The sequence below is a fragment of the Panulirus ornatus genome, chromosome 11 (genome assembly GCF_036320965.1).
Source record: "Panulirus ornatus isolate Po-2019 chromosome 11, ASM3632096v1, whole genome shotgun sequence".
Classification (NCBI taxonomy): domain Eukaryota; kingdom Metazoa; phylum Arthropoda; class Malacostraca; order Decapoda; family Palinuridae; genus Panulirus; species Panulirus ornatus.
Window position 1 is genome coordinate 40,497,505 of NC_092234.1, and position 27,601 is coordinate 40,525,105.

General features: G+C 47.1%; 1 protein-coding gene across 1 annotated transcript in view; it reads right to left on the reverse strand.

Annotated features, from left to right (window-relative positions):
• Positions 1-25,651, reverse strand: part of LOC139751419 (uncharacterized) — a 210,690-nt gene extending 185,039 nt beyond the window's left edge. The window contains 1 exon segment of the mRNA XM_071666809.1: positions 24,770-25,651. Within this exon segment, the coding sequence (XP_071522910.1) occupies positions 24,770-24,836 (67 nt within the window). The 5' untranslated portion in view covers positions 24,837-25,651.
• Positions 25,652-27,601: the final 1,950 nt, after the last annotated feature.

Genomic DNA, 27,601 nt, shown 5'->3' on the forward strand with positions numbered 1-27,601 from the left:
CTTGAACCTCCAGCAGTCACCAGGTGTGTGGGAGAGGAACCCCTGAACCTCCAGCAGTCAGCAGGTGTGTGGGAGAGGGACCCCTGAACCTCCAGCAGTCAGCAGGTGTGTGGGAGAGGGACCCCTGAACCTCCAGCAGTCAGCAGGTGTGTGGGAGAGGGACCCCTGAACCTCCAGCAGTCAGCAGGTGTGTGGGAGAGGGACCAATGAACCTCCAGCAGTCAGCAGGTGTGTGGGAGAGGGACCCCTGAACCTCCAGCAGTCAGCAGGTGTGTGGGAGAGGGACCCCTGAACCTCCAGCAGTCAGCAGGTGTGTGGGAGAGGGACCCCTGAACCTCCAGCAGTCAGCAGGTGTGTGGGAGAGGGACCCATGAACCTGCAGCAGTCAGCAGGTGTGTGGGAGAGGGACCAATGAACCTCCAGCAGTCAGCAGGTGTGTGGGAGAGGGACCCCTGAACCTCCAGCAGTCAGCAGGTGGGTGGAGGAAGGGGATCTGAATATCCACTTCGTGAAAGAATTAGTGTCAGGAGCAACATCACTACTGGTGTTTCCTTCCCTGTCATGAAGGTCCCTAACCCGTCAGTCCTGTGCTTGAGGTAACCGCTGGTTTGTTGTGTTCGCTGAAGGTTAATTAGGTCGTTAAATATTACTACTCCGACGTCTTTCACGGTATTCATCTGATGTATGATAACGTCCGTGTCTATTCGGTATTTCACCCGGAGAGGGGCGGGGTCACAATGTTCAGGAGAGGGGCGGGGGTCACAGTGTTCACCAAGAGAGGGGCGGGGTCACAGTGTTCACTAGGAGAGGGGCGGGGTCACAGTGTTCACCAGGAGAGGGGCGGGGTCACAGTGTTCACCAGGAGAGGGGCGGGGTCACCAGGGGTAGGAGTGGTGTTAGCGGAGGGAGGGCGGGCGTGTGGTGTCGGGCCAATAATTCGGCCGACATGATCAAACTTTGTATCCCTGGCTTGGGCAGCCACCCTGCCACACTAACATATTCCTGTCATATGGCTGATTTATGCAGCCCGGCTCAGGCCGTAGGCACACTCCCTCCACACAGAATCATAAGTGGCTTCTACGTGGGTACACCTGCTCTACCCACTAGGGATACCATCCTGCACACCTACACCCTCCTTATATCACCCATTTGTACACCTACACCCTCCTTATATCACTATCTTGTACACCTACACCCTCCTTATATCACTATCTTGTACTCCTACACCCTCCTTATATCACCCATTTGTACACCTACACCCTCCTTATATCACCCATTTGTACACCTACACCCTCCTTATATCACTATCTTGTACTCCTACACCCTCCTTATATCACCCATTTGTACACCTACACCCTCCTTATATCACCCATTTGTACACCTACACCCTCCTTATATCACCCGTTTGTACACCTACACCCTCCTTATATCACCCATTTGTACACCTACACCCTCCTTATATCACCCGTTTGTACACCTACACCCTCCTTATATCACCCATTTGTACACCTACACCCTCCTTATATCACCCGTTTGTACACCTACACCCTCCTTATATCACCCATTTGTACACCTACACCCTCCTTATATCACCCTTTTGTACACCTACACCCTCCTTATATCACCCATTTGTACACCTACACCCTCCTTATATCACCCATTTGTACACCTACACCCTCCTTATATCACCCGTTTGTACACCTACACCCTCCTTATATCACCCATTTGTACACCAACACCCTCCTTATATCACCATCTTGTACACCTACACCCTCTTATATCACACCATTTGTACACCCTACAACCCTCCTTATATCACCATTTGTACACCTACACCCTCCTTATATCACCCATTTTGTAACACTACACCCTCTTATATCACCCATCTTGTACACCTACACCTCCTTATATCACCCATTTGTCACCTACACCCTCCTTATATCACCCCATTTTGTAACACTACACTCCTCCTTATATCACCAATCTTGTACACTACACCCTCCTTATATCACCCATTTGTACACCTACACCATCCTTATATCACCCATTTGTACACCTACACCCTCCTTATATCACCCGTTTGTACACCTACACCCTCCTTATATCACCCATTTGTACACCTACACCCTCCTTATATCACCATCTTGTACACCTACACCCTCCTTATATCACCCATTTGTACACCTACACCCTCCTTATATCACCATCTTGTACTCCTACACCCTCCTTATATCACCCATTTGTACACCTACACCCTCCGTATATCACCATCTTGTACTCCTACACCCTCCTTATATCACCCATTTGTACACCTACACCCTCCGTATATCACCATCTTGTACTCCTACACCCTCCTTATATCACCCATTTGTACACCTACACCCTCCGTATATCACCATCTTGTACTCCTACACCCTCCTTATATCACCCATTTGTACACCTACACCCTCCTTATATCACCATCTTGTACACCTACACCCTCCTTATATCACCCGTTTGTACACCTACACCTACATTATCATTCATATCATATTAAAGGATTCATAAGTAAATGTGCCAAGCAAGTCATCAAGGTTCTTTGATAGTACTAATAGTTTTGGTGCAACTGAATGTTGTGTGAAGGTTGTAAATGTGTGATAGTAAGGGTTGTGTTAGTGTGATAGTAAGGGTTGTGCTAGTGTGATAGTGAGGGTTGTGTTAGTGTGATAGTGAGGGTTGTGTTAGTGTGATAGTAAGCGTTGTGTTAGTGTGATAGTAAGGGTTGTGTTAGTGTGATAGTGAGGGTTGTGTTAGTGTGATAGTAAGCGTTGTGTTAGTGTGATAGTAAGGGTTGTGCTAGTGTGATAGTGAGGGTTGTGTTAGTGTGATAGTAAGGGTTGTGTTAGTGTGATAGTAAGGGTTGTGTTAGTGTGATAGTAAGGGTTGTGCTAGTGTGATAGTAAGGGTTGTGCTAGTGTGATAGTAAGGGTTGTGTTAGTGTGATAGTAAGGGTTGTGCTAGTGTGATAGTGAGGGTTGTAGTTGTACTTGTGTTGTATTAATAACAAGACCAGCCATGTGTAGTGGTGAGAGCCACAGTAGTGGCGGCGGTGGGGAGTAATACCCCAGGATCAGGGGGTCCGCCCCAGCAGGCGGGGGAGGACCCCGCCAACCAGTGATAACTTTTACCTGACGATGTGAGAGGCTGTTAAGTCCCCCCCCCCCCTTCCCTCCACCCTCCAGGGGGAAGGAGGAGGGTAGGAGGGAGGGCCAGGGAGATGGAGGAAGGGTTCAGGGTAGGAGGGAGGGCCAGGGAGATGGAGGAAGGGTTCAGGGTAGGAGGGAGGGCCAGGGAGATGGAGGAAGGGTTCAGGGTAGGAGGGAGGGCCAGGGAGATGGAGGAAGGGTTCAGGGTAGGAGGGAGGGCCAGGGAGATGGAGGGTGGTCGTAGGGGGAGGGAGTGTGCCCGCCACCCACAGGAGCTGACTGTGTCACCAGCAGGTGTTGTACACGGGGCCAGGGATGACCAGCTCCTGCCCCACACTACTCAACCTGTCATGTACTCTCTCTCTCTCTCTCTCTCTCTCTCTCTCTCTCTCTCTCTCTCTCTCTCTCTCTCTCTCTCTCTCTCTCTCTCTCTCTCCCCTACTTCTCAGTGATCAGGAATTTCTATGAAAACACACACACACACACACACACACACACACACCAAGCGATCCTGGTCGCCACCGGGACCGCTGTCTGCCTGTGGTAGAGGTTTCATCATGGAGGATAGTGTGGTACATTACCGAGGCCTTTGATGAATACCGGTATTATATTACTTCTAAACCTACTCGTCTCTAAGCTAAAGAAATTACATAGATATATGCAGATATATAAACAGTTAGGGCACCAGTGATTACATAGATATATACAGATATACGGACAGTTAGGGCACCAGTGATGAGGCGTACGTGTGGAGTAGTCTCCCTGGGTCTGTTACCCTCACTCCGTCCCTCCCCAGCGCCGGGCTGGGCCCAGGCTGCTGGGTTGGTGGTCGCTGGTCGACGACCGAGCTGTTGGAAGCCGCAGCTCCAGACTTTCAGAAGCATTAGAGGTGAAAACAGGAGAAACAGGAAGTACCCGTCTGGTTGGGTAGAGAGTGTCATGTGTATATACGATCCTCCATTATGGTTGTTGTGTGTTATGTAAACACCACACAATACCCCGACACCGTCACTGATAACTTGTACCTCAACCTGCTTCTCTGAACAACTCCACAACTGTTTCTGTTTCAGTAAATCTGTTAGTAATTTTGTTATTATTATTTGACTGTCTCCAGCGGCTAATCTGATTATATGACTGCAAAAGAATATTCAGTAATACTTACTTCCTGCCCCACGGAAGTCCCATTCATCTTTATGAAACACTTGCAGCGCTCAGGAAACTTACCACGTCCACCGGGCACAACCATTGATCACAATGAAACTTGCTATGTTGTGTGTGTGTGTGTGTGTGTGTGTGTGTGTGTGTGTGTGTGTGTGTGTGTGTGTGTATCTATGTGAGGAGGTGGGGGCATCTGAGCAGCAAGTGTTCAGTATCTTTATTGTGGCTGTTTCATCGTGGGCATGAAGGGACATGGGATGTGATGAACGGGTGTTTGCAACAGTGTAGGGACGAGTGAATTCCAGAGGGCAGACGAGAAAGTACGACTCGTGTTTGTCTGGGAAGTGTGGTTTCATATGCTCTCTCACCCCTTACCGACTGCATATTCGCTCCTCCTTCCAAGACTCTCGCATTTACCTCCCTCACCACCCCTTTTAAAAACAAATTAAACAACCAGTGACATGACACATCTTTGCTGCAGACCAACCTTCACTTGGAACCAGTCACTCTCCTCTCTTTCTACTCGTACATATGCATTACATCCTTGATAAAAACTTCTTACTGCTTCTAGCATCTTTCCTCCCATACCGTATATTCTTAAGACCTTCCAATAGGCATCTCTGTCAACCTTATCATATGCTTTCTCAAGATCCATAAATACGTACAAATACATCTGTTTCTCTGTATATCTCTCGCACACGTCCCTCAAAGCAAACACCTGATCCATACATCCTCTACCACTTCTGAAACCACACAGTTCCTCCCCAGTCTGATGCTCTGTACATGTCATTACTCTCTTAATCAATACCATCCCATATATCTTACCAGGTATAATCAACAGACTTATGCCTTGTAGTTTGAACACTCACTTTTATCTCACTTGCCTTTATACAGTGGTAATATACATTTATTTCCGCGTATCCCCAGGCACTTTATCATGATCCATACATATAGTGAATAACCTTACCAAGCAATCAAAACAATAACCTCCCCTTTCTTAAAATTCAATTACAGTACCATCCACTCCAGCCGCCTTGCTGTATTTCATCTTCCGCAAGGCTTTCATCACCTCTTCTCTCATCACCAAACCGTTATTCTCCATGACTCTCTCACTTCGTTTACCACTCCGACCCAAACACCTACACCTGCCATTCTATAATCAAACACACTCAAGAGTCCTTTAAAACACTCACTCCATCTCCATCTCACTTCATCACTATCTGTTATCACTTCCCCCCTTGCTCCCCTCACTGATGTTTCTATTTGTTCTCTTGTTTTAAGCACATTATCAACCTTCCAAAACATTTCATTCTCCCTAAGGTTTAGTGATACTCGCTCATCCCAACACCCATTTGCCTCTTCTCTCTCTCTCTTTTTTTTTTTTTTTACCCCTGCACCTTCCTCTTGACTTCCTGCCGCTTTATCTTAAACATCTCCCAGTCATTCGCATTCTTTCCGTGCAAGTACTGTCCAAACGCCTCTCTTCTGTCTTTCACTAGCAACTTTATTTCTTCATCCCACCACTAATTACCTTTTCCAATCTGCCCACCTCCCACCTTGCTCATGCCACATGCATCTGTCGCACATGCCATCAATGCTTCCCTAAATATATCTCATTTCTCACCCACTCTCCTCGCTTCATTTACTCTCTCGTTTTGCCATCCTACACTCAGTTTCTACTGGTATTTCTTCACACAAGTCTCTTTGTCGAGCTCATTTACCTTCACTAATCTCTTAACACCGGTATGGTTTCGTCTCTTCCCTATAAATCTTCACCTTCGCCTCCACAAGATAGTGATTAGACACCCCACCAGCTGCCTGCCCCTCTCACCATATTAACATCCAAAACTCTCTTCTACACGCACATAGTTTGAGGTCAGGTCAAGTGGGGGGAGGTGAGTTGGAGGAAAAACTGGAGGAGGGAGGGTTTAGCATCCTGGGTGAATGATATGTTCTCTAGGATCAGCCCATGAAGGGAAGGGATGGCACAGCATGCAGGGGTTCAATAATCCCTTGGGGCCTTGAAAATGGTCCTGGCAGGAATGTTCTGGAAGAAATGGGTTTGTTAAGGATGTGGTTACATAACAGTGAGTAAAGAATTAGGAGCGGCTAGATAAGTTGGCGGACAGAGGTGCTGGCACTGAATGTCCTGACAGTAGGTGGGTGGGGGGAGAGAGAGACTTAAGGTAAGGAGCAAGGTGAAATAAAAGAGCGGGGAGAGCGAAGAATGGGGTATTTAAATGGGTCCCGGGAGCCCCTGAGGGAGGATAAGTGGGGGGAGGCAGAGAGGATATGTAGGGAGTGTGGAGGAATCGCAGCAAGAAGGGGACCACAATTGCAGTAATACCTGGTGAAAAGTTTTGATATATATATATATATATATATATATATATATATATATATATATATATATATATATATGTATATATATATATATGAGAGAGAGAGAGAGAGAGAGAGAGAGAGAGAGAGAGAGAGAGAGAGAGAGAGAGAGAGAGAATGTGAGATCTAAATCCATCGTCAGTTTTCTATTCAGTACATGTAATTCCCCCCCCCCCCCCCCGACGGAGGACCAATCAAGGCTGCCCAGTGTAATATTTAAGAGACAATTGGCCGGCGATGGTTCATCATAACCACCTTCATCAGAGCCTGACCTTTGACGATCACTGACCTGGGGGCCACCTTGTTCTCATCACGCGGAAAGGTCAACACGAGATAATTTTTATGACATTTGTTCAGTCTGTTTTAGTGAGGAGCGACTCATGAATAGAGGCATCTGTGGCCCTGTCATGGGTCAGACATGGTACGCCCGCTGGAATGTGCTCACACGTCCACCATGGGAAAAGGTAATGACGTTCATCTATTATAGAGCAGGTGGGGGGGGGGGGGTAGGGTGACGTGGGGGCACACACACGCCGGGGCGAGGCGGGGGGGCCTCCGTGGTGTAATGGATAATGTTCTCATTATGAGTCAGCCCAGTTCCTTATTGGGGTGCGGCAGTCGGCCCACACCCAACTCAGGTGTTCATCATCCCCTTGGGGCTGGTCGATAAATGGGTACCTGGCTCAGGCTGGTGTGTGTGTGTGTGTGTGTGTGTGTGTGTGTGTGTACATATATACACAGGAGTAAAGACATAGTAGATACATATATACAATATCAGGAGACGTGCCACACGAGCGTCAGACTCCCCTCACAACGCACATGATCAGCCAACGGTCGGGTGGGCGGGAGGAGCGGCAGGACTTCAAGTGGCGGCCCAGGTGATTATCCGAGGCGGGAGGGAGCAACGACAGACACTGAGGAAATTAAATGGCGTCCCGGGAGTCTTCCCCTGAGGGGCGGCGTACAGTGGGGGGGGCGGGACGATGGTAGAGAGTGAGTCTGTGAGACAGTCCCTCCCAAGGATGATGGTGACGGACGCCCTACATAATTACCCTGGTGGTGTATCGTACACCAGGCAGCACCGGACTGAGCTGAAGCACCGGCATCTGGAAAACGAGAATGGAAAGCTTCTCGTACTGGAAGACGTTGAGCTTCGGGAAAGCCAGATCGTAACTCCAAAGCATAATTGATCATGTGGGACTTCAGATTCGCCTGGGATTGTTCGACGGTCGACCTAACCAACACTACATATGAAGCATCGTTGTAGTCGAGCTTGCCTTCCGCCACCAAGATGGACGTAGTCTAGGCAAACTTGTCATTATGTTTCACTATGATCATCGCCCACAGCCAGGAGCAGACCTCTGTCTGAACACGTACGCTGATGGTCATACACACAGTACACCTGCTGCTCCTGCTGCCTCCCACGAACGATCGAGCGCACGGGAACGAGAGGCAGCTTGTCCTGCTGACGTATGCCACCTGTGCACGGAATGGCCAGACGGTGGTACGTGGTCAGCTGTGCCAGACGGTGGTACGTGGTCAGCTGTGCCAGACGGTGGTACGTGGTCAGCTGTGCCAGAAGGTGGTACGTGGTCAGCTGTGCCAGACGGTGGTACGTGGTCAGCTGTGCCAGACGGTGGTACGTGGTCAGCTGTGCCAGACGGTGATACGTGGTCAGCTGTGCCAGACAGTAGCACGTGATCAGCTGTGCCAGACAGTAGCACGTGGTCACTGTGCCACACAGCGGCAACACTGCCACCCGGGGTATTATCGCTTCAGTGTTGCCCATAATAACCATAGTAAACATGAGACACGTGTGTATACATGGTGTACACTGGTGATGGGTCAGTCTTATTCATGGGCCTCTGTGTTTAGCGTTACTTACCATGAGTCACGCACGGGCCCGCATGCGTTTGAATCCGTGGCGTGGAAGTCGGCCCACACCCAACCCAGGTGTTCATCCTTTCTCGGTGCTGGTCGATTGAAGATGGCCGTGATGAAGGGCTTTCACGTGCGTGTGCCGTCTGACCCACAAACGTTTATCCTTGTACACATTTACGTCATTATTTTCAGCAGATGAGCGACGGTCATTGTCAGTGTGGAAGTTTGTCGTATCGAAACGCGGAGTTACGACGGTGTCAGGAGGGCCCTGTATACGTCGGTGTCAGGAGGGCCCTGTATACGTCGGTGTCAGGAGGGCCCTGTATACGTCGGTGTCAGGAGGGCCCTGTATACGTCGGTGTCAGGAGGGCCCTGTATACGTCGGTGTCAGGAGGGCCCTGTATACGTCGGTGTCAGGAGGGCCCTGTATACGTCGGTGTCAGGAGGGCCTTGTATACGTCGGTGTCAGGAGGGCCTTGTATACGTCGGTGTCATCTCGAGTGGGCCTCATTTACCTCATCGTGTGTGGATCGTGATTACAGGGAGACGTATGTTGGTCACTAAATGTTGTCCTTTGGGGATTGAGAGAGGCTGGCTGGCTGGCTGGCTGGTTGGCTGGCACCCACCTGTGAGATAACCAGAATGATCGTGTTCCTGGTGCGCCTCTGCCATGAGCTCACCAGCGTTATCTCTCTGTTCAAACGAGATATTTACGTCGTATCTCCCTGAAATATGCGGAGGCACCGGTTCCATGGGAAATAGATGAAGCGAGAATCGTTTTCAGTGGTGATTTGTGGCAAGAACGAGTCGTTCCTGGCCGGAAATTTATGGCGAATTATCTGTTGACTTGAAATATACGACGGGGTGTCCGGTCCTGCTGAAACCTGATGACCAGATAAACGTTGGCACTGAACAATGACACGAGATACCCAGTGGATTGGAATATATGGCCAAGATCCGTCTGTACTGCATGTAAACATGCATAATACTTATTTTTTTTCGCGAGAGATACTTTGTCGTACAACATAACGAAGAGATCGTCATAATCCACAACGTATCATGAAAAACGACCAACGGTCTGCCCACAGGTCGACGCCTGGCAGGAGGTGCAGCACCAGCACCTGCCAACATTTTACGAAGTGTTTATTGCCCGCCAAAACGTTGCTGATGTACGAGGCTGCGCACCGTTGTGATGGCCGCTGATATTTACCGGGACATGTAGCTGCAATAGATACACATGGTTCTAATTACCGCAACCTGATTTATAGAGGGGCGGAGCGAGAAGGGGGGGGGGAGTCGGATTACAATCATCCACGTTTCGTAAGTTGCCAAGCAGCAGCAGCGTCGTGGGGTCCTGCAAGGTCCGGAGCAGCACTGGACCCTTTGTGTTTGGTCGACACTGACCTATCCCTCCTCTCCGGTTACCATGATGATATAGTTCTTCATAACGTAGAACACAGAGTAGAGTCTCTTGCGCCCCCTTCACTGGTCAGGAAACACGGTGGTGTGTGTGTGTGTGTGTGTGTGTGTGTGTGTGTGTACAGGGGAGCCATATGAGCGCCAGAGTTCACTAAGGTTAAGACGTTGATGAGCGGGGATACATAGCGGGTGATCGGTCAAAATATCACCAAGAACATCATCATCCGTAAACTAGTCACAACTTCTCGAGCCAGTCGGCACGCAGGTCTGAAGACACTGTATTTAAGACACTGTATTATGTAATATTCGAGCGTGTGTGTACCGGGTACAGTACAGAGCCGACACTTGAAATGTACACGATCATGGCCGCTCGCGATTTGCCTCATGTATGTACGTGTTGCCTAGGATGTCGACAAGCAGTTATATCACAGTCTAGTGTGGGGGATCCGATTGCTCTCTCTCTCTCTCTCTCTCTCTCTCTCTCTCTCTCTCTCTCTCTCTCTCTATATATATATATATATATATATATATATATATATATATATATATATATATGTATATATATATATATATATATATATTCCTATGAGTCCACGGGAAAATGAAACACGATAAGTTCCCACGTGCACTTTCGTGTAATAATCACATCGTCAGAGCAGATACAAGAATGAGGTAGAAGACGCAGAACAGTCACTCTCTTCCTTGTATCAACTGACTTTTCTATGTCTTCTGTCTCATTCTTATATCTCCCATGATGATGTGATCATTACGAAAGTGCACTTGGGAACTTATGCCATAAGGCAATGGTAGCGCGTAGTGCTCACCGCACGTCTTGCTTGGTGAACAATCCCCTTCGTCTCAAGTGCCACACACGAGTCGTGGGTTCGTCTGGGACTGGCCTGTACCATATATCAAGTTCTCTGTATGGTTCTGCTGGTGTTTTAGGCACCCCATTCTTCCTGGTGGCTGTGTGTGTGATGCATACCTCGTGGTGTATGTATACCATGATAGTGTGATGCATACCTCGTGGTGTATGTATACCATGATAGTGTGACGCATACCTCGTGGTGTATGTATACCATGATAGTGTGATGCATACCTCGTGGTGTATGTATACCATGGTAGTGTGATGCATACCTCGTGGTGTATGTATACCATGGTAGTGTGATGCATACCTCGTGGTGTATGTATACCATGATAGTGTGATGCATACCTCGTGGTGTATGTATACCACGGTAGTGTGATGCATACCTCGTGGTGTATGTATACCATGATAGTGTGATGCATACCTCGTGGTGTATGTATACCATGGTAGTGTGATGCATACCTCGTGGTGTATGTATACCATGATAGTGTGATGCATACCTCGTGGTGTATGTATACCATGATAGTGTGATGCATACCTCGTGGTGTATGTATACCATGGTAGTGTGATGCATACCTCGTGGTGTATGTATACCATGATAGTGTGATGCATACCTCGTGGTGTATGTATACCATGATAGTGTGACGCATACCTCGTGGTGTATGTATACCATGATAGTGTGACGCATACCTCGTGGTGTATGTATACCATGATAGTGTGATGCATACCTCGTGGTGTATGTATACCATGATAGTGTGATGCATACCTCGTGGTGTATGTATACCATGGTAGTGTGATGCATACCTCGTGGTGTATGTATACCATGATAGTGTGATGCATACCTCGTGGTGTATGTATACCATGATAGTGTGATGCATACCTCGTGGTGTATGTATACCATGGTAGTGTGATGCATACCTCGTGGTGTATGTATACCATGATAGTGTGATGCATACCTCGTGGTGTATGTATACCATGATAGTGTGATGCATACCTCGTGGTGTATGTATACCATGGTAGTGTGATGCATACCTCGTGGTGTATGTATACCATGATAGTGTGATGCATACCTCGTGGTGTATGTATACCATGATAGTGTGATGCATACCTCGTGGTGTATGTATACCATGGTAGTGTGATGCATACCTCGTGGTGTATGTATACCATGATAGTGTGATGCATACCTCGTGGTGTATGTATACCATGATAGTGTGATGCATACCTCGTGGTGTATGTATACCATGGTAGTGTGATGCATACCTCGTGGTGTATGTATACCACGGTAGTGTGATGCATACCTCGTGGTGTATGTATACCATGGTAGTGTGATGCATACCTCGTGGTGTATGTATACCATGGTAGTGTGGCACACGTGGTGTGGATGTTCCTCTCGTTGAGACATTTAAGTTCACAAAAGGTTTCCCCCGAAGGTTTCCCTCATGTGTTGCCATGATCTGGCTGCTGTGTATCTCCTCCTCTCCCGTGTGTCCCCTCACAGTGGTCCCCTGTCCCTCCCTGCTGATCATGCAGGTCCTCTCCAGTGTTCAGGAGGAACTTGTTCGTTCACTTGTTTGGTTAGTGAGCAGCAGAGGGTGGGAGAGGTCGACACGTGGAGGGAGAGAAGAGTGAGAGGCAGAGAGAGAGAGAGAGAGAGAGAGAGAGAGAGAGAGAGAGAGAGAGAGAGAGAGAGAGAGAGAGAGAGAGAGAGTTGTTGACGCGTGGAGGGGGGGGGACGACGTATGGCAGGAGCTAATTCAGCTGTGGGCGGTGGGCGTGGATGGCGGATGACTTAGGCGGGCGGTTTACATGGTTGACGGGATGTTTGTGTGGGCGTTCAGTGCGAGCAGTGGGCGGTTTATGTGGGTTGTAGATGGTGTGTGTGGGAGGTTAGTGAGCGGTGGGCGGTTTATATGGGTTGTACATGGTTTGTGTGGGTGGTGTGCGATTTAGACTACGGGGAAGGAGTTGTACACTCCAGCCCCCCTCCCCCCCATCTCTGACATTTTCTACTGTCATACAACTTTCAAAAACGTCTCTGTTGTCCACATTCACTACCTTATAACACAGTTTATTCCGTTCATCCATCTCTTATACTATAAAAGTACCTCTTTATAAACTTTCCCTCAAGTTTCTTGCTTAATTCCATGCCATGTCCGTTGGTTGTAATAATAATAATGTCACTAATGATAATAATAATAATAATAATAATAATAATAATAATTATAATAATGATAATGATAATCCACGGTTTATTTACCAAAAAGGTTACATACAACATGGTATATTGCAGGACGTCTTGGTTTACGATATTCTTACCTCTAACACAAGTGTTTATTACATAGGTCATCAAGCTGGTTTGATAACCTAAAAGTCGTGTGAGTGATTGACGGCTTATGTGGGCGGTGGGCGCTTTGTGTGTGCGGTGGGCGGTTTATGTGGGCGGTGGGCGCTTTGTGTATGCGGTGGGCTGTTTATGTGGGCGGTGGGGGTTAGTGTGGGCGGTGGTGGGGTAGTGTGAGGGAGGTGGTGTGACTACTGCAGGACCAGCTGTTTGTTATATATAATTTAGGTTGAAGTGTTCGAGAACGTTAGTTTTGTCTTATTTTGAATATTTATTTACACTTGGGTTACAAGACGTGACATGGAGGGAAGACCACAGTGTACGATAGTTTATCATCCAGGTAACGAGAGACGCTTGGCAACCCCCTCACACGACAGACACCCCCGTACTCTAGCTAGTATCGTTGTTCGTTTATTTGACATGATGGTATTTATCAAGTAACCTGTGAAACAATAAATATTCTTAACAAATAAAAAACAAAACATAAGGGATGTTGTATGGCAGCGAGATCACGGTGTTGATCCCTCAACGTATTGTAGAAAATATTCCACGTCAGGGCTATAGTTCACGTGCCGTAATCTGTCTGCCCCTCAGGGCCCCGGGTCGCGGATATTCCTCTCTTTTTTTTTTCCACCATTTAGCATGATTGCCTTCCTCTGTGAGGCGGAAAAATACCGGGACAAATTTATGTCGAGTTTCTGCGGCTTGTTGTTGATGCGGGGGTCCGGGCCAGCCGTCCCACTTGCATTATGCACCTCCCACAAACTACCACCACACTCTCCACCACCACCAGCTGTAGATTTCCTGTTTTTTTCAGACGATAACTGAAAATATCTGATCTACTGACTGACCAACTGGACTCAAACAGATTTACAAAATTTACAAATTTTTCGCAGTAGATTGGTGAATGTCATGAACATTACCTAATACTGTACATAATCTTTTAAATTTACCAGCTAAAATTAGTGATCACTGTTGAAAATACTCTATATATATATATATATATATATATATATATATATATATATATATATATATATATATTCCTTGTTTCTTTAGAATAAAGTAAGAGAGTGAATAAAAATTGTTCCCAAGTGAGAGTGGACCTGTACGGTCCAGAGGCAATTGTTGCAAGTGCAGGACATGATTCCTGAAGAGAAAATGCATGTAAAGGCACCGTACCTACACTGACCACCCCTCCCTACACTGCTGCTACAGACACCGTCCCTACACTGACCATCCCTCCTTACACTGCGTGTGAGTGTAGCTTTACTTGGTGTAGGGAGCCGGAGGCTGCGGCCGGGGATGAGATCATCTCTGACAGTTGCCAAGATAAATTTATGACGATAAGTCAACATTTATCGGCGATGGAGAAAAATTGATGGTCATATACGTCAAAACGTCGGAGTTGCGCTTTATTACTTACGATGTTTAAACAATCCTTTTGGTAAGAACAGTTGCCGGAATAATTTCACATTACTTTATAAAGATTTTGGATACTAGAGAAAAGAACAGACCAGTGGGGAAAACTGGAAAAGGAAGAATTCGCAAGTTAGCGAGGGTTTCAGAGTGCTTGAGTATACTGTGTAAACAAAGGAATTTACAGGATACTGTAGTTGGCTTACTGAAGATAATTACATCTGGGGACAAAGCAAAAAAAAAGAAAAAAGAAAACAAATGCAGTTGGGTACATATAATATTTAGGTGAGTGGAGGAAGTCGACACCAACACGGGAGCGGAACACAATGTTTGCAGCTCACATGGCAAAACAATTGGGGGGTTTAATAATTCTTAAGGCAGGCAAGAATTTGAAGAGGACAGTTTGCAGAATAACTTGGATATCCGGGAGTGACGAAGGTTTTGGTGGACGGGAACAGTTAGGGTGGATATGACGGGATTAAACCCGGGGAAATGATCATTGGCGATGTGCAGGTTGAGGCTACGCTACCTGGTGTAGTGTAGTGGAACCGTTACATCAGTAGTGTTATATAAATATCAAGACTACGGAGGTGCATTATAATTCATAAATTAATACGAACGTAGTGGGTGAATATGATGTTGGGAAACAATTGATAAACGGTAGAATTACCTAAGTTGGGAGGAAGAGAGAACAAACAGGAGCGAGAGTGATGATAGACCTGGCGACACCTGCAGCTGACGGGTTACTGGTGGAAATGACTGGCGGGGGACAGGAACAGTTAGGTTAGCCACAAAGACTTACTAACTTTGATGGGGAAGAAGAACTGGACACTGTTAACAGACTGGTGAAAAATGGCCGCATTTTTGCTTGAGTTAGGAAGGAATCCTTCTGAAATGGGAGTGGAAAAGTATCGACAGTAATGACCATTACATGAAACAGCTGACTAACGGATACTATATATATGACGTGATAGACAGCTAACTTATATCTACTGAATTTTCTGGTTATAACTGACGTCGTTCGGCGTAAATTACCTGACTATAACTGAAATAACCGAATCCGTTCATAACCTTCCTATTGGGTAGAACTTAATGTGATGGAGGAAAAGATCGATAGAAATTGCTTACTGTAGCAAATATGACGGAAGATATAGCGAATGATCAGAGGGAAGACAGACTTAAGATAACTGATCAGAAGTGGAGGGCTGAGGAGGAGGCAGGAGAAGGCCGAGATACAGATGGAAGTATGAATGTGACAGTTGCTCTGGGGTATCAGGATGTGATCATCAAGGAGCGTGAGAGACATGCATGGGAAAGACTGAAATGGATCGATGTGGTATACTTGGGGTGACGTGCTGTCAACTGGCTGGCATTATTTATACATGGTAGCCGGAGAATGGATGTGTGGGAACGAGTCCGTTGTTCGTGTGTTCCTGACGCTACCCTGCTAAGGCGGCGAGAAAAGTAGTTTTGTATATATATATATATATATATATATATATATATATATATATATATATATATATATATATATATATATATATGCGTTATGAAGGGAAACCAGAGTACCACACTTTATATTGTAATTTCCATGTGTATGTTGGTGGGGAGAGGGGGGGGTGAAGTTATGCTACACCATACTTGATGCTTCATAATCGTAACAATTCAGGCCGGACTCGACCCAGCCATGTGACTAAAACAAAACAAAAAATATATATATTTTCATGTTTTTGTTTCCTTTATACCGAGGGAAAATGTCGGTAGCTTTGGTTGAGGTATTTGCTATGTTGGTCGTGTTGTGTTGTCTTGACCCGCACGACCCACCAACCCTGCTATGTCAACCCCCCTGAACACAGTGGTACAACCCTTGAGCATGATGACGTGACCCTTACCCTGACCCTTAAGGGTAAGGTTGGAGGCCGAGCTATTCCCCCCCCCCCCCCCAAGGGTCGCATTACCGTCGTACTCAAGAGTCGTACCGTCGTAATGAAGGGGCTGAATATTGTCTTTATCTACACGTCAGTTAATATCATCCCAGCTTGTCTGGTGTACACTATGTTAACACACTACACTGTAGGTTGGCCAGTCGGAGGCAGACGCAAGTATTGCTTTCAAAACAGACAGGATGACAATACATACACAGAAACATATCTTTTTTACGTTGAACTTCTACATCTTCGCTGTACCAGGATGGACACCCAGCAACAAATGTAATAATAATAATAATAATAATAATAATAATAATAATAATAATAATAATCTAACAGGGTATATAAGGTGATGCCTGGAAGTTAAACTAGGCATTAGTTACTGCAGGTATGATGATGATGTTTCTATTCATCTGAAAAAGGATGTATAACTCAGTTCACCTTGGCTCTGCAGATCTTGTATTGAATGATATGTAAGCCTGAAGCAGGAGTGTCACACTCCTCAATTTACATATCCTTGACAACTCCAACTGCAGGAAATAGTACGTTTAGTACGTTTACTGTCTTCCTTCGTGAAGGTTCACTTCTGCTTCCATTCGCTGCCATGTCCACTACCACGTAGTAAGTAAAACACTTTACTTCCTCATTACTCGACCTCCCTACCTCACTTGACCTTTCCTTCTTCACCTCGCACCACCAGTACCTCCTTTGCCCCTAGACTGTTTCACATGACGTATCTTAACTATAAAGCACCATTGATGGTGTTGTTATTAGGCTCGTTTTTGTGTCTCCCTCAGTTATGTCACTCCAACAACCACCCCCAGTGATATTTATATGTATTCCTGGCCACGTCTCGTGCAGGGTGGGTGGGTAGGTACGAGTTTGTAACGCTGCAACACTCTAGGGGCCACAGTATCCAGGTTTCAATAATACACAGATGGTATGGCGCCAGGCTGGCCTCGCCTGGGTATCGTATGGTGTACTCCGCCCACAGTGAACTCACTATCGTCGCGCATCGGCTGTGTAGACCCGTGGACGGTGCTCCATACATCGCTTCCAGTCCCCAGTGTCTGGCGGAGACCGGTAAGTCTTGATTACCGCTTGACCACGACGATACGACCCTTGAACACGACCCTTCGCCACAGTAATACGACCCCTGGGCACGACCCCTCATCGAAGTAATACGACCCCTGGGCACGACCCTTCACAGTAATACGACCCCTGAGCACAGCGGTACGACGCTTGAGCACGACGGAACGACTTATGCTCATGGCGCGGTTTGACCTGCCTCGTGAGCTTCAGGTCAGAGGTCACGTCGTCATACCCAGAGATCGTACCGTCGATGCCAGGGGTTGTACCGTCCTGCTCGACAGCCGCACCGTCGAATTTCAAGGTTCAACACAGAGCAGATGTCTCGTGATCACAGGGGAGGGAGTGCACCCCGCGGCCATAGTGTGTGTGTGTGTGTGTGTGTGTGTGGCAGAGTTCCCAGCTGAGCGTGTGGTTGAGGTGGACGCCACCTGAACCCCCGCCCCTGGTGGTGCACCTGGCACAGTCTCCCTGTGGTTTGTGTCCTGGATCACCAGAGTGACGCACTCAGGAGAGGAGGTGGGCAGTCGTCACGTGTCTCCTCTGGTCCGCTGCTTTGGATCTGTACAGTAAGTTGTGATGATACAAGGAAGATGTGCGGACGTGTCCGTCCCGTTGGTGACGTGACCCCTGACGTGTGTGTGTATCGTCTCTGACGTGGGTAAATTGTATCAGCTGTTGATGACGTGTGTCCATCCAGACCAACACCAGCAGAAGCTCCAGGCCTACCATTATCCAGCACACACAGCCCTGCAGATGGCTGGCCTGACCAGGACCACGGCCTTATGACCTGACCTGACCTGACCAACGCTGTGAGGTAGGGTCAGCCCACGGGAGGCCCGTCCGCCACAAGATCACACAGCAGTTACTGGCGGGGGACGGGCCTTATGCTCAGCAGGGGTCCACACGAGAGAGAGAGAGAGAGAGAGGGAGAGAGAGAGAGAGAGAGAGAGAGAGAGAGAGAGAGAGAGAGAGAGAGAGAGAGAGAGTCATGTGGACCCGGCTCCTTGCCTCTTCCCACATTAATCTCTGGAAGTCCTACGTTTCCTGGAGAATATTTTAGCGTTACCTGGTTACGTTACATCTTAGCTTGCTTCCCCCCGGACAGACTCACCAGTTCCCTCCCCGGGGCTGTGATGTGACAGGATATTCAGGCTCGTACATGTTGGTGGTAGGACGCTTGGGCCAGTGAATGGTGGTAGGACCATGAGGCTAGTGGATGGTGGTAGGACCATGGGGCTAGTGGATGGTGATAGGACCATGGGACTAGTGGATGGTGGTAGGACCATGGGACTAGTGGATGGTGGTAGGACCATGGGACTAGTGGATGGTGGTAGGACCATGGGACTAGTGGATCGTGGTAGAGACTAAACATTATATATGCTTCACGTCACCTCTGGCAATCCCTCGTGAGAGGAAACCTTGGTGGGGTTCCGGAAACCTCTCATGGCAAGGAAACCTCACATGAGGAAGCCTCGTAATACATTCAAGAAACCCCGAGTGCTAAGCCGTAGCTCATGACGTTTAGAAAACCCCTCATGATATTGACGACCCACCTCATGGCAGGGAAACCTCTCACCCCCTCATGACAGGGAAACCTTTCAACCCCGCATATATATGAAACACCTCATGACAGGGAAACTTCTCATAACAGACATACGTCTCATGACCTTCCCATGACGGGCAGAGGACCTCTGATGATGCTCATGATCTACTGACTTATAGTAACTCCATGACAGAGAGGAAGCGTCTCATAACTGATAACCTATATGTCAACACCTCTTTCCTGGTGATGTCTTCAGTGGTCTGCAACTGCCACAGTCCGGGCTAAGCCCCGGCTGATCTTGACATCATCAAATGAGGATAGCACCGTACTGGTAGTGCCTGCTGACCAGCGGCTTGCCTGATGGATAGCTTTAGTATTGATGAAATTTGTAAACAATTCCCCTTCTGGTCCATATAATAAGTTTATGACACGCTCGTTGTCTGTCTGAGACGCACCCGATCTCCACTTGGACAGTCACTTGTTTACCAAATGGTGTCCTAGCTACGTCTCTTCGTTGTATATCAACTGACTTATATTTCTTTCTTGTATCTCCCCTAATGATGTGCTTATTACTCGAAAGTGCACTTGGGAACTTATCGTGTCTCATTTACCCGCGGACTCATAGGAATATTAATAAATAAGATATATATATATATATATATATATATATATATATATATATATATATATATATTTTTTTTTTTTTTTTTTTTTTTTTTGCTTTGTCGCTGTCTCCCGCGTTTGCGAGGTAGCGCAAGGAAACGGACGAAAGTAAGTAACGTAAGGGTAAGAGAGATGTGTGGGAATAAAAAGAGCGTGGTTGAGAGAGCAGAAGAGGGTGTTTTGAAATGGTTCGGGCACATGGAGAGAATGAGTGAGGAAAGATTGACCAAGAGAAAATATGTGTCGGAGGTGGAGGGAACGAGGAGAAGAGGGAGACCAAATTGGAGGTGGAAAGATGGAGTGAAAAAGATTTTGTGTGATCGGGGCCTGAACATGCAGGAGGGTGAAAGGAGGGCAAGGAATAGAGTGATTTGGAGCGATGTGGTATACCGGGGTTGACGTGCTGGCAGTGGATTGAATCAAGGCATGTGAAGCGTCTGGGGTAAACCATGGAAAGCTGTGTAGGTATGTATATTTGCGCGTGTGGACGTATGTATATACATGTGTATGGGGGGGGGTTGGGCAATCCTTTCGTGTTTCCTTGCGCTACCTCGCTAACGCGGGAGACAGCGACAAAGCAAAATGGAAAAAAAAAAAAATATATATATATATATATATATATATATATATATATATATATCCATGGGGATAGGGGAGAAAGAATGCTTCCAACGTATTCCCTGCGTGTCGTAAAAGGCGACTAAAAAGAGGTGGGGGGGGGGGGGGGGGTGGAATCCTCCCCTCCTGTTTTACTTTTCCAAAAGAAGGAACAGAGAAGGGAGTCAAGTGAGGATTTTCCCACTAAAGCTCAGTCATCTGTTCTTGACGCTACCTCGCTAACGCTGGAAATGGCGAATATGTATGAATAAATAAATATATATATATATATATATATATATATATATATATATATATATATATATATATATATATATATATATGATTTTATTTTTAGACATTTTTCAAAGGAAGCCAAAAAGACATGGTATAATCCCAATAGCTTTATATTTTTATATACATTTTTTCAAGTAAAAAAGCGTAAAATAACCAATTGGTTGTGACGCTTTGCACATTCCACGGCCTGGATCAGTGTTGTTATGTGTCCTTCCCATGTGTAAACACGACTGTGCTTATTTCACGCTGGTGTCCCCCTGACCATAGACGGGAAAATACCCATCCATTCCTGATTGACTCATCGCATTCCTGTGAATTCCTACCCCTGGACCGTCCCCCACCCCTCCCCCCTAGGGACAGAGGCTACATTGGTTTCCAACATGACCGTCTGTTTCCAACATGACCGTCTGTTCCCAACATGACCGTCTGTTCCCAACATGACCATCTGTTTCCCACTTGACCACCTTTTTTTCCGCGTGGCATTGTTACCAACATGGCCTTCCGTTTTCAGCATGACCGGTCATCTCTTTCCAACATGACCCTTGTTTCTCTGCTTGGCATTGTTTCTTAATTGACATCCTATTTGAACGCGACCATCTGGTCCCAACATGACATCCTGTTCCACGCTGTATGATCAAGACCGAAGATAGTGACCTGAGGCTGTGGTTCCCAGGGTGAGGGTGACCTGAGGCTGTGGTTCCCCAGGTGTTAGGATGACCTGTGGGTATCGTGATGAGGTCAGGTGTACTGCCGGGAGCAGCAGGTCATCCTGGGCTCTCTGATTGCCATCCCACGGGTGTACACAGACTAGTCTGTGTGAAGGTGGTAGAGGCAAGTGTGTCTCTTTCCCTCTTGGTATTTTGAAACCTTTTAATCAGTCACAAAAGATCTAATAACTGAGTAAGAAGGTCACATCCCTACCATAAGACCGGCTTCTGACAACCATCTAACACTGTATCAGTTCCTTCGCCACTACTTAAGGTAGGTGGGGGCAGAGGAGGAGGGTGAGGGGCTGTATCATGATAGGTGGGGGCAGAGGAGGAGGGTGAGGGGCTGTATCATGATAGGTGGAGGCAGAGGAGGAGGGTGAGGGGCTGTATCATGATAGGTGGGGGCAGAGGAGGAGGGTGAGGGGCTGTATCATGATAGGTGGAGGCAGAGGAGGAGGGTGAGGGGCTGTATCATGATAGGTGGAGGCAGAGGAGGAGGGTGAGGGGCTGTATCATGATAGGTGGAGGCAGAGGAGGAGGGTGAGGGGCTGTATCATGATAGGTGGAGGCAGAGGAGGAGGGTGAGGGGCTGTATCATGATAGGTGGGGGCAGAGGAGGAGGGTGAGGGGCTGTATCATGATAGGTGGGGGCAGAGGAGGAGGGTGAGGGGCTGTATCATGATAGGTGGAGGCAGAGGAGGAGGGTGAGGGGCTGTATCATGATAGGTGGGGGCAGAGGAGGAGGGTGAGGGGCTGTATCATGATAGGTGGAGGCAGAGGAGGAGGGTGAGGGGCTGTATCATGATAGGTGGAGGCAGAGGAGGAGGGTGAGGGGTTGCATCACGTGCGGCTGAGTCTTGTCATCAAGCTTCATCTCATCGGAGCTGGCGATCGGAAATTGAAAGCATAAATGTACTGTCTGCAAGATAAGTATTGCAACACTCGCTATGCTTTACATTTTGAAAAAAAATTGCCGCAGTTGTTTCATATGTTGTACTGGGTATGGTCAGGTGTTAGTATACCTGCTGTCGCATTTCTGGCAACTACTCCACTAGTTATACCAACAGAGGGACGGTGGATCTACAATAGATGGAATTACCTGATGTTTCAATATTCCTGTGACCTGCTTATCCGTTTCACTGAAAACTGTCCTGCCTTTGTTATTGAAGTATCCCAGACTTCAATATTTGGGTTAGATTAGAATTTATTAGATAAAAACCAGGCATTCAAAAATTAAAAAAATACTCGGGAAATCTGGCATAGTCAAACAAACATCGCAGCTACGCTTCAGCTTAATCATCGTATTTCATTTGGTGCTTCATGCAGTCTCATTATCTCTGTGGTCCGTTCTCTACAAGCGTCCGATGAAGAATGGAATGGCCAAAATAGCCATGTACGATATCGAGTCTGTTTCAGATATGTGTTTCGAATCTTCATTTGTAGTTTATTTTACATATTTTTGGTCGTTCATGCTCCAGAGTGCTATGATTAAAGACGTATTACAATGCGCTGGTTTGATCATTTCCTCTCGAGCAAAACATGATGCCCTTGTAATTAGTATGCTTCATCTATTAGATTTTCCAGCGATGTAAGTCAACCCTTTCATTTTCTTTACAGTTTTTTTCACATCCACATATTTGGTAAACGGGAACTCATTCTTATAACTTTCAAAAATGCTTTTTTGATCAACAAAGAATGACATTGCAGTTGTTTGTAACATTTCGGTAAACAAAAATCTTGAACACCATTTCAAAGATTTAAGTCAGATAATATAGCTCGAAGATGGGATTTTACAATGAATAACAAATAGATGAAAAATAGTTAATCTAAAGTATCAGAAATTCGAGACAACTGGAGTAACGTCTCTCATTTCAAACTGCAACAAACTCGAATGTATCGATACGTTTTTCGCCGACTGTACGTATGTATGATGACTGCCTCCATGTTTCAAAACGAACGAATGACGGATCATATGTGATCTTCTTGACTTTCGCAAAACTCTGACGTGATGCGATAAAACTTGTCAAAGGGAATGAAAGTTGTGGATGTACGGACATGACAACGTACTGGGAAGATCCCCGGTCTCTGGCAAGACTGTCGGGGTCCCTCCCCCGCCAGGCACATGGTAAACTGGCGAACTATTATGAAGATTTATTCTGAGAAATTCATCAAAGTTTCACAATAATATTTACAAATCTTGATCATCTTATAATGACTGGCTTAACTTTTCCCACACCTGACGTTTAAAACAGATCTTGAGAGAAAAAATGTGCCCTATCGCGAGGTGACACCCTCCCGTTTGACGAGGGTCATTCAGACTCAGTAAGTGATCCCTGACAGACCGACCAGTCCTGTACACATGCAACCGAACCACCCTGCCGATACGTGCGTCGCCCCTCCCCGCCTGCCTGGCTACAGCCTCAACCCCGCGCCTCGCCAGTTGTCAGCGGGAGGAAGATGACGCTCGTGATATGTTGATTCAAAAAAGCATCATCGTCTCTCCTTCACCAGTTCTACAAAGATGATATATTCCGACCAGACTATATAGGCCTGTGTGAGGATGCCTGACGTTGAGACATGTGCCAAGTTTGTGTGATGTTACAATGAAACCATGTTATGGGTAGATGCGGGTGAATGATATAGTTAGGCAATTGTTACGTGTCGTATTGAGTTGTGTGTATAAGGCTCTCCGTCTTTATGAACGCCATTGCTTCCTGAATCAGTAAGTGTTCACAAGTACCAACGGTCATTGTCAGCAACTGTCATTTGTTGATTGTCTGTTATTAATTCGTCCACCACCCACCCACCTGAGTACACGTGACGTCTTACTGGTGTGTCTTTTGGTTCCTTCAGGAGGCGCTAGAACACGTCTCGTCCTACCGGTCTTGAGAAGCCCTCCCTGACCCGATACACCAAGGGCCGTCTTCAGCACCGTCGGCGTGCGGGCTAGGCTGCCAGGGTGGGCCCTCAACCACCTCACCTCTTCCTCAGTAAGTTATTTAATCAAGACAGTCAACATTTTCAGTACAAACTAATTAACAACTACGTAAACCATGCCAGGTTGGTGACCGTGTTGCTGGGGTTTTCATACATTCGTATGTTATTACTGATCGATTAATGTTGTGGTCTAGATCATTTGAAGTAATACATTCATCGAATTTGTATGTTAATGTCGTGTAGAAGGAAACCTGTGTGTGTGTGTGTCGTCCCGGCTTCCCTCACACCTTGAGCAGGTGGAGTACAGCAGGTGATCAACAGGTTGATATAATCACTGTGGTAAGACACTCACCCTGGAGGCCGTGCGACACTGAAGCTGTCAGGAGTAGTAGCAGCACGAACAGCGTCCCGACGCACATGTTGGGGAGGTGAGGGCGCGTTACCACCCGTCCGGCACACGCTGTTCCAACAGGGGTCACACTACTCTCCCTAGTGGCACATCCCTCCCTCAGGAAGAGTCACGAGCTGGTCACAATACTTGTAGTGTTTGTCAGCACACAGCCGCACTCACACACTGACACTGGACGTCTGGCAGGGTAGGGCAGGGGGGATTAATTCGGCTGCTTCAACACAGTACAACGGGCGATGGGCACTAACACTCGCTAGGTGGGTGTGTTGGTTCGACTCTCCTGCCGCCCATACCTCCCAGCTCTACAACACACACTACCACCTCTCACTACAATAACCTTTTGTTATATATCGACAATGTTAAGCTGTTTCCGCTGCCATCCAGTCAAGTGAATATTTACCATAACTTTTGATCAGGTTTGATTTTGTGTTGTTGAAGTGTTCCTGCAAGGCAGTGTGTCCCAGAGCCAGCAGTAGTCTCCTACCACTGCCTCACACATGGACAATAACCAGATAAATCATTCCGTTTTTCTGCATGATTTCCTTATAGTTCTGAAGGTCAAGATTTTAATGAATATTGAGTAGATTGATAATTACTACCTATGCATGAGTGACAGCGGTCTGCACATGCAGGAAGGTACGCGTTATAGGGGGTACGAAGAGTATAAAACCGTGGAACTGCTCGCGACTCTGGTCTCGAAAGTTGCACGTGTGGCGAGTCGTGAAACTGGGCTGGTGGCGGCAACTGGTACGCAGAGAGACGACCTACCAGTGCGGCGGCTGGCGGCACACTGAGCGTGGCGGCCGGCCGGTCGTCCTTGCCAGTCGAGGGTCAACACTGGCGAGGCTTCACCATCACAACCTCCGCCTCCCTCAAGTGATTTACACTCACCAAAAATGATCAGCGATCATACCTCCTCTCGAGTGCACTGGCTATATTATTGTGATATATCAAGCCAGGCTGTCCTGGTGTAGGATTTAACGTTAGTTTGTTCTAACTTTCTTAACGGTAAGTTGGGACGAGAATCACTCGCTGATTAGATTTTAGCTGTATTATTCTTTACCTAAATATTATGTAACAAACCTAGATTTATTTTTAGATAGGGTAGCTGATGAAGAAATATGAATGGATGAAAATGTGACAACATGTTTGATGGGACAGGAAACACCAAATCGTGTTCCGTGAAATTTATTTGAATTGAACGGATTCCTGACGGAGAGTTCCCAACCATTGTGTTTCCGTGTCAGTTGTGCTGCTGGTCATTTACCAGCAGTTGGGAGCAGATGAAACAGCCGTTGTACTAGACAGGCTATAGTGTTACAGTCAACTCTAGGGTGTTAGGTTGTACCACCGCACAGCTTTAGTGTGTTAGAGATCACCGTGCAACTTTAGGGTATCGGGGACCACTAAATGGGTTTATGGTGTTAGAGACCACCTTATGGCTTTCAGGTGGTTGAGACCACCGCAGGCAGAGCTTTAGAGATCTCCATACAGCTTTAGATGTTAGAGACCTCCATACAGCGTTAGGGTGTTAGAGACCTCCGTACGGTTTTAGGGTGTTGAAGACCACGTAGAGTCTTAAGGTGTTAGAGACTTCCGTACAGCTTCAGGGTGTTAAAGACCACCGTAAAGATTTAGGGTGTTAGAGACCACTGTACAGCTTTAGAGTGTTAGAAACCGCCGTACAGCTCCAGGATTTTAAACAGCACCTCACAGATCAGTATTAATAACAGCCGTGGTGCCTCACTGTTTCTGAGACCGCCGTACAGACCAAGGTTGTTAGAGGCCTCCAGGCCAGTTCTAGGGTGATACGAGACCGCCTAATCGCCCTTGGGTGTTAGAGACCTCCGTACAGCCCTCGTGTCTTAGAGACCGCCTAATCGCCCTAGGGTGTTAGAGACCGCCGTACAGCTCTAAAGTGTTAAAGACCACCGTAAAGATTTAGGGTGTTAGAGACCACTGTACAGCTTTAGAGTGTTAGAAACCGCCGTACAGCTCCAGGATTTTAAACAGCACCTCACAGATCAGTATTAATAACAGCCGTGGTGCCTCACTGTTTCTGAGACCGCCGTACAGACCAAGGTTGTTAGAGGCCTCCAGGCCAGTTCTAGGGTGATACGAGACCGCCTAATCGCCCTTGGGTGTTAGAGACCTCCGTACAGCCCTCGTGTCTTAGAGACCGCCTAATCGCCCTAGGGTGTTAGAGACCGCCGTACAGCTCTAAAGTGTTAGAGACCGCCGCGCTGTTCTGTGATGTTAAAGACCGCTGTACAGTTTTAAAGTGTTAGAGATCGTCATGTGTGTGTGTCGTATGTTGTGGTGGGGAGGTGAATGACGTGTGTGTCGTATGTTGAATGTCGTATATGTGTGTCGTATGTAATACTTAATGTGGTAGGTGTTTTGTTAAGGGGGCATGGTTGATTTTTCGAGGTTCTGGGATGATAGGTGGATGTGGATGTCTCTCAAGGGTTAAGAGGGTGGAGGTGGATGTCTCTCAGGGGTTAAGAGGGGGGAGGTGGATGTCTCTCAGGAGTGGAGAGGGTGGAGGTGGATGTCTCGGGTTAAGAGGTGGAGGTGGATGTCTCTCAGGGGTTAAGAGGATGGAGGTGGATGTCTCTCAGGGGTTAAGAGGGTGGAGGTGGATGTCTCTCAGGGGTTAAGAGGATGGAAGTGGATGTCTCTCAGGGGTTAAGAGGATGGAGGTGGATGTCTTTCAGGGGTTAAGAGGATGGAGGTGGATGTCTCAGGGGTTAAGAGGATGGAGGTGGATGTCTC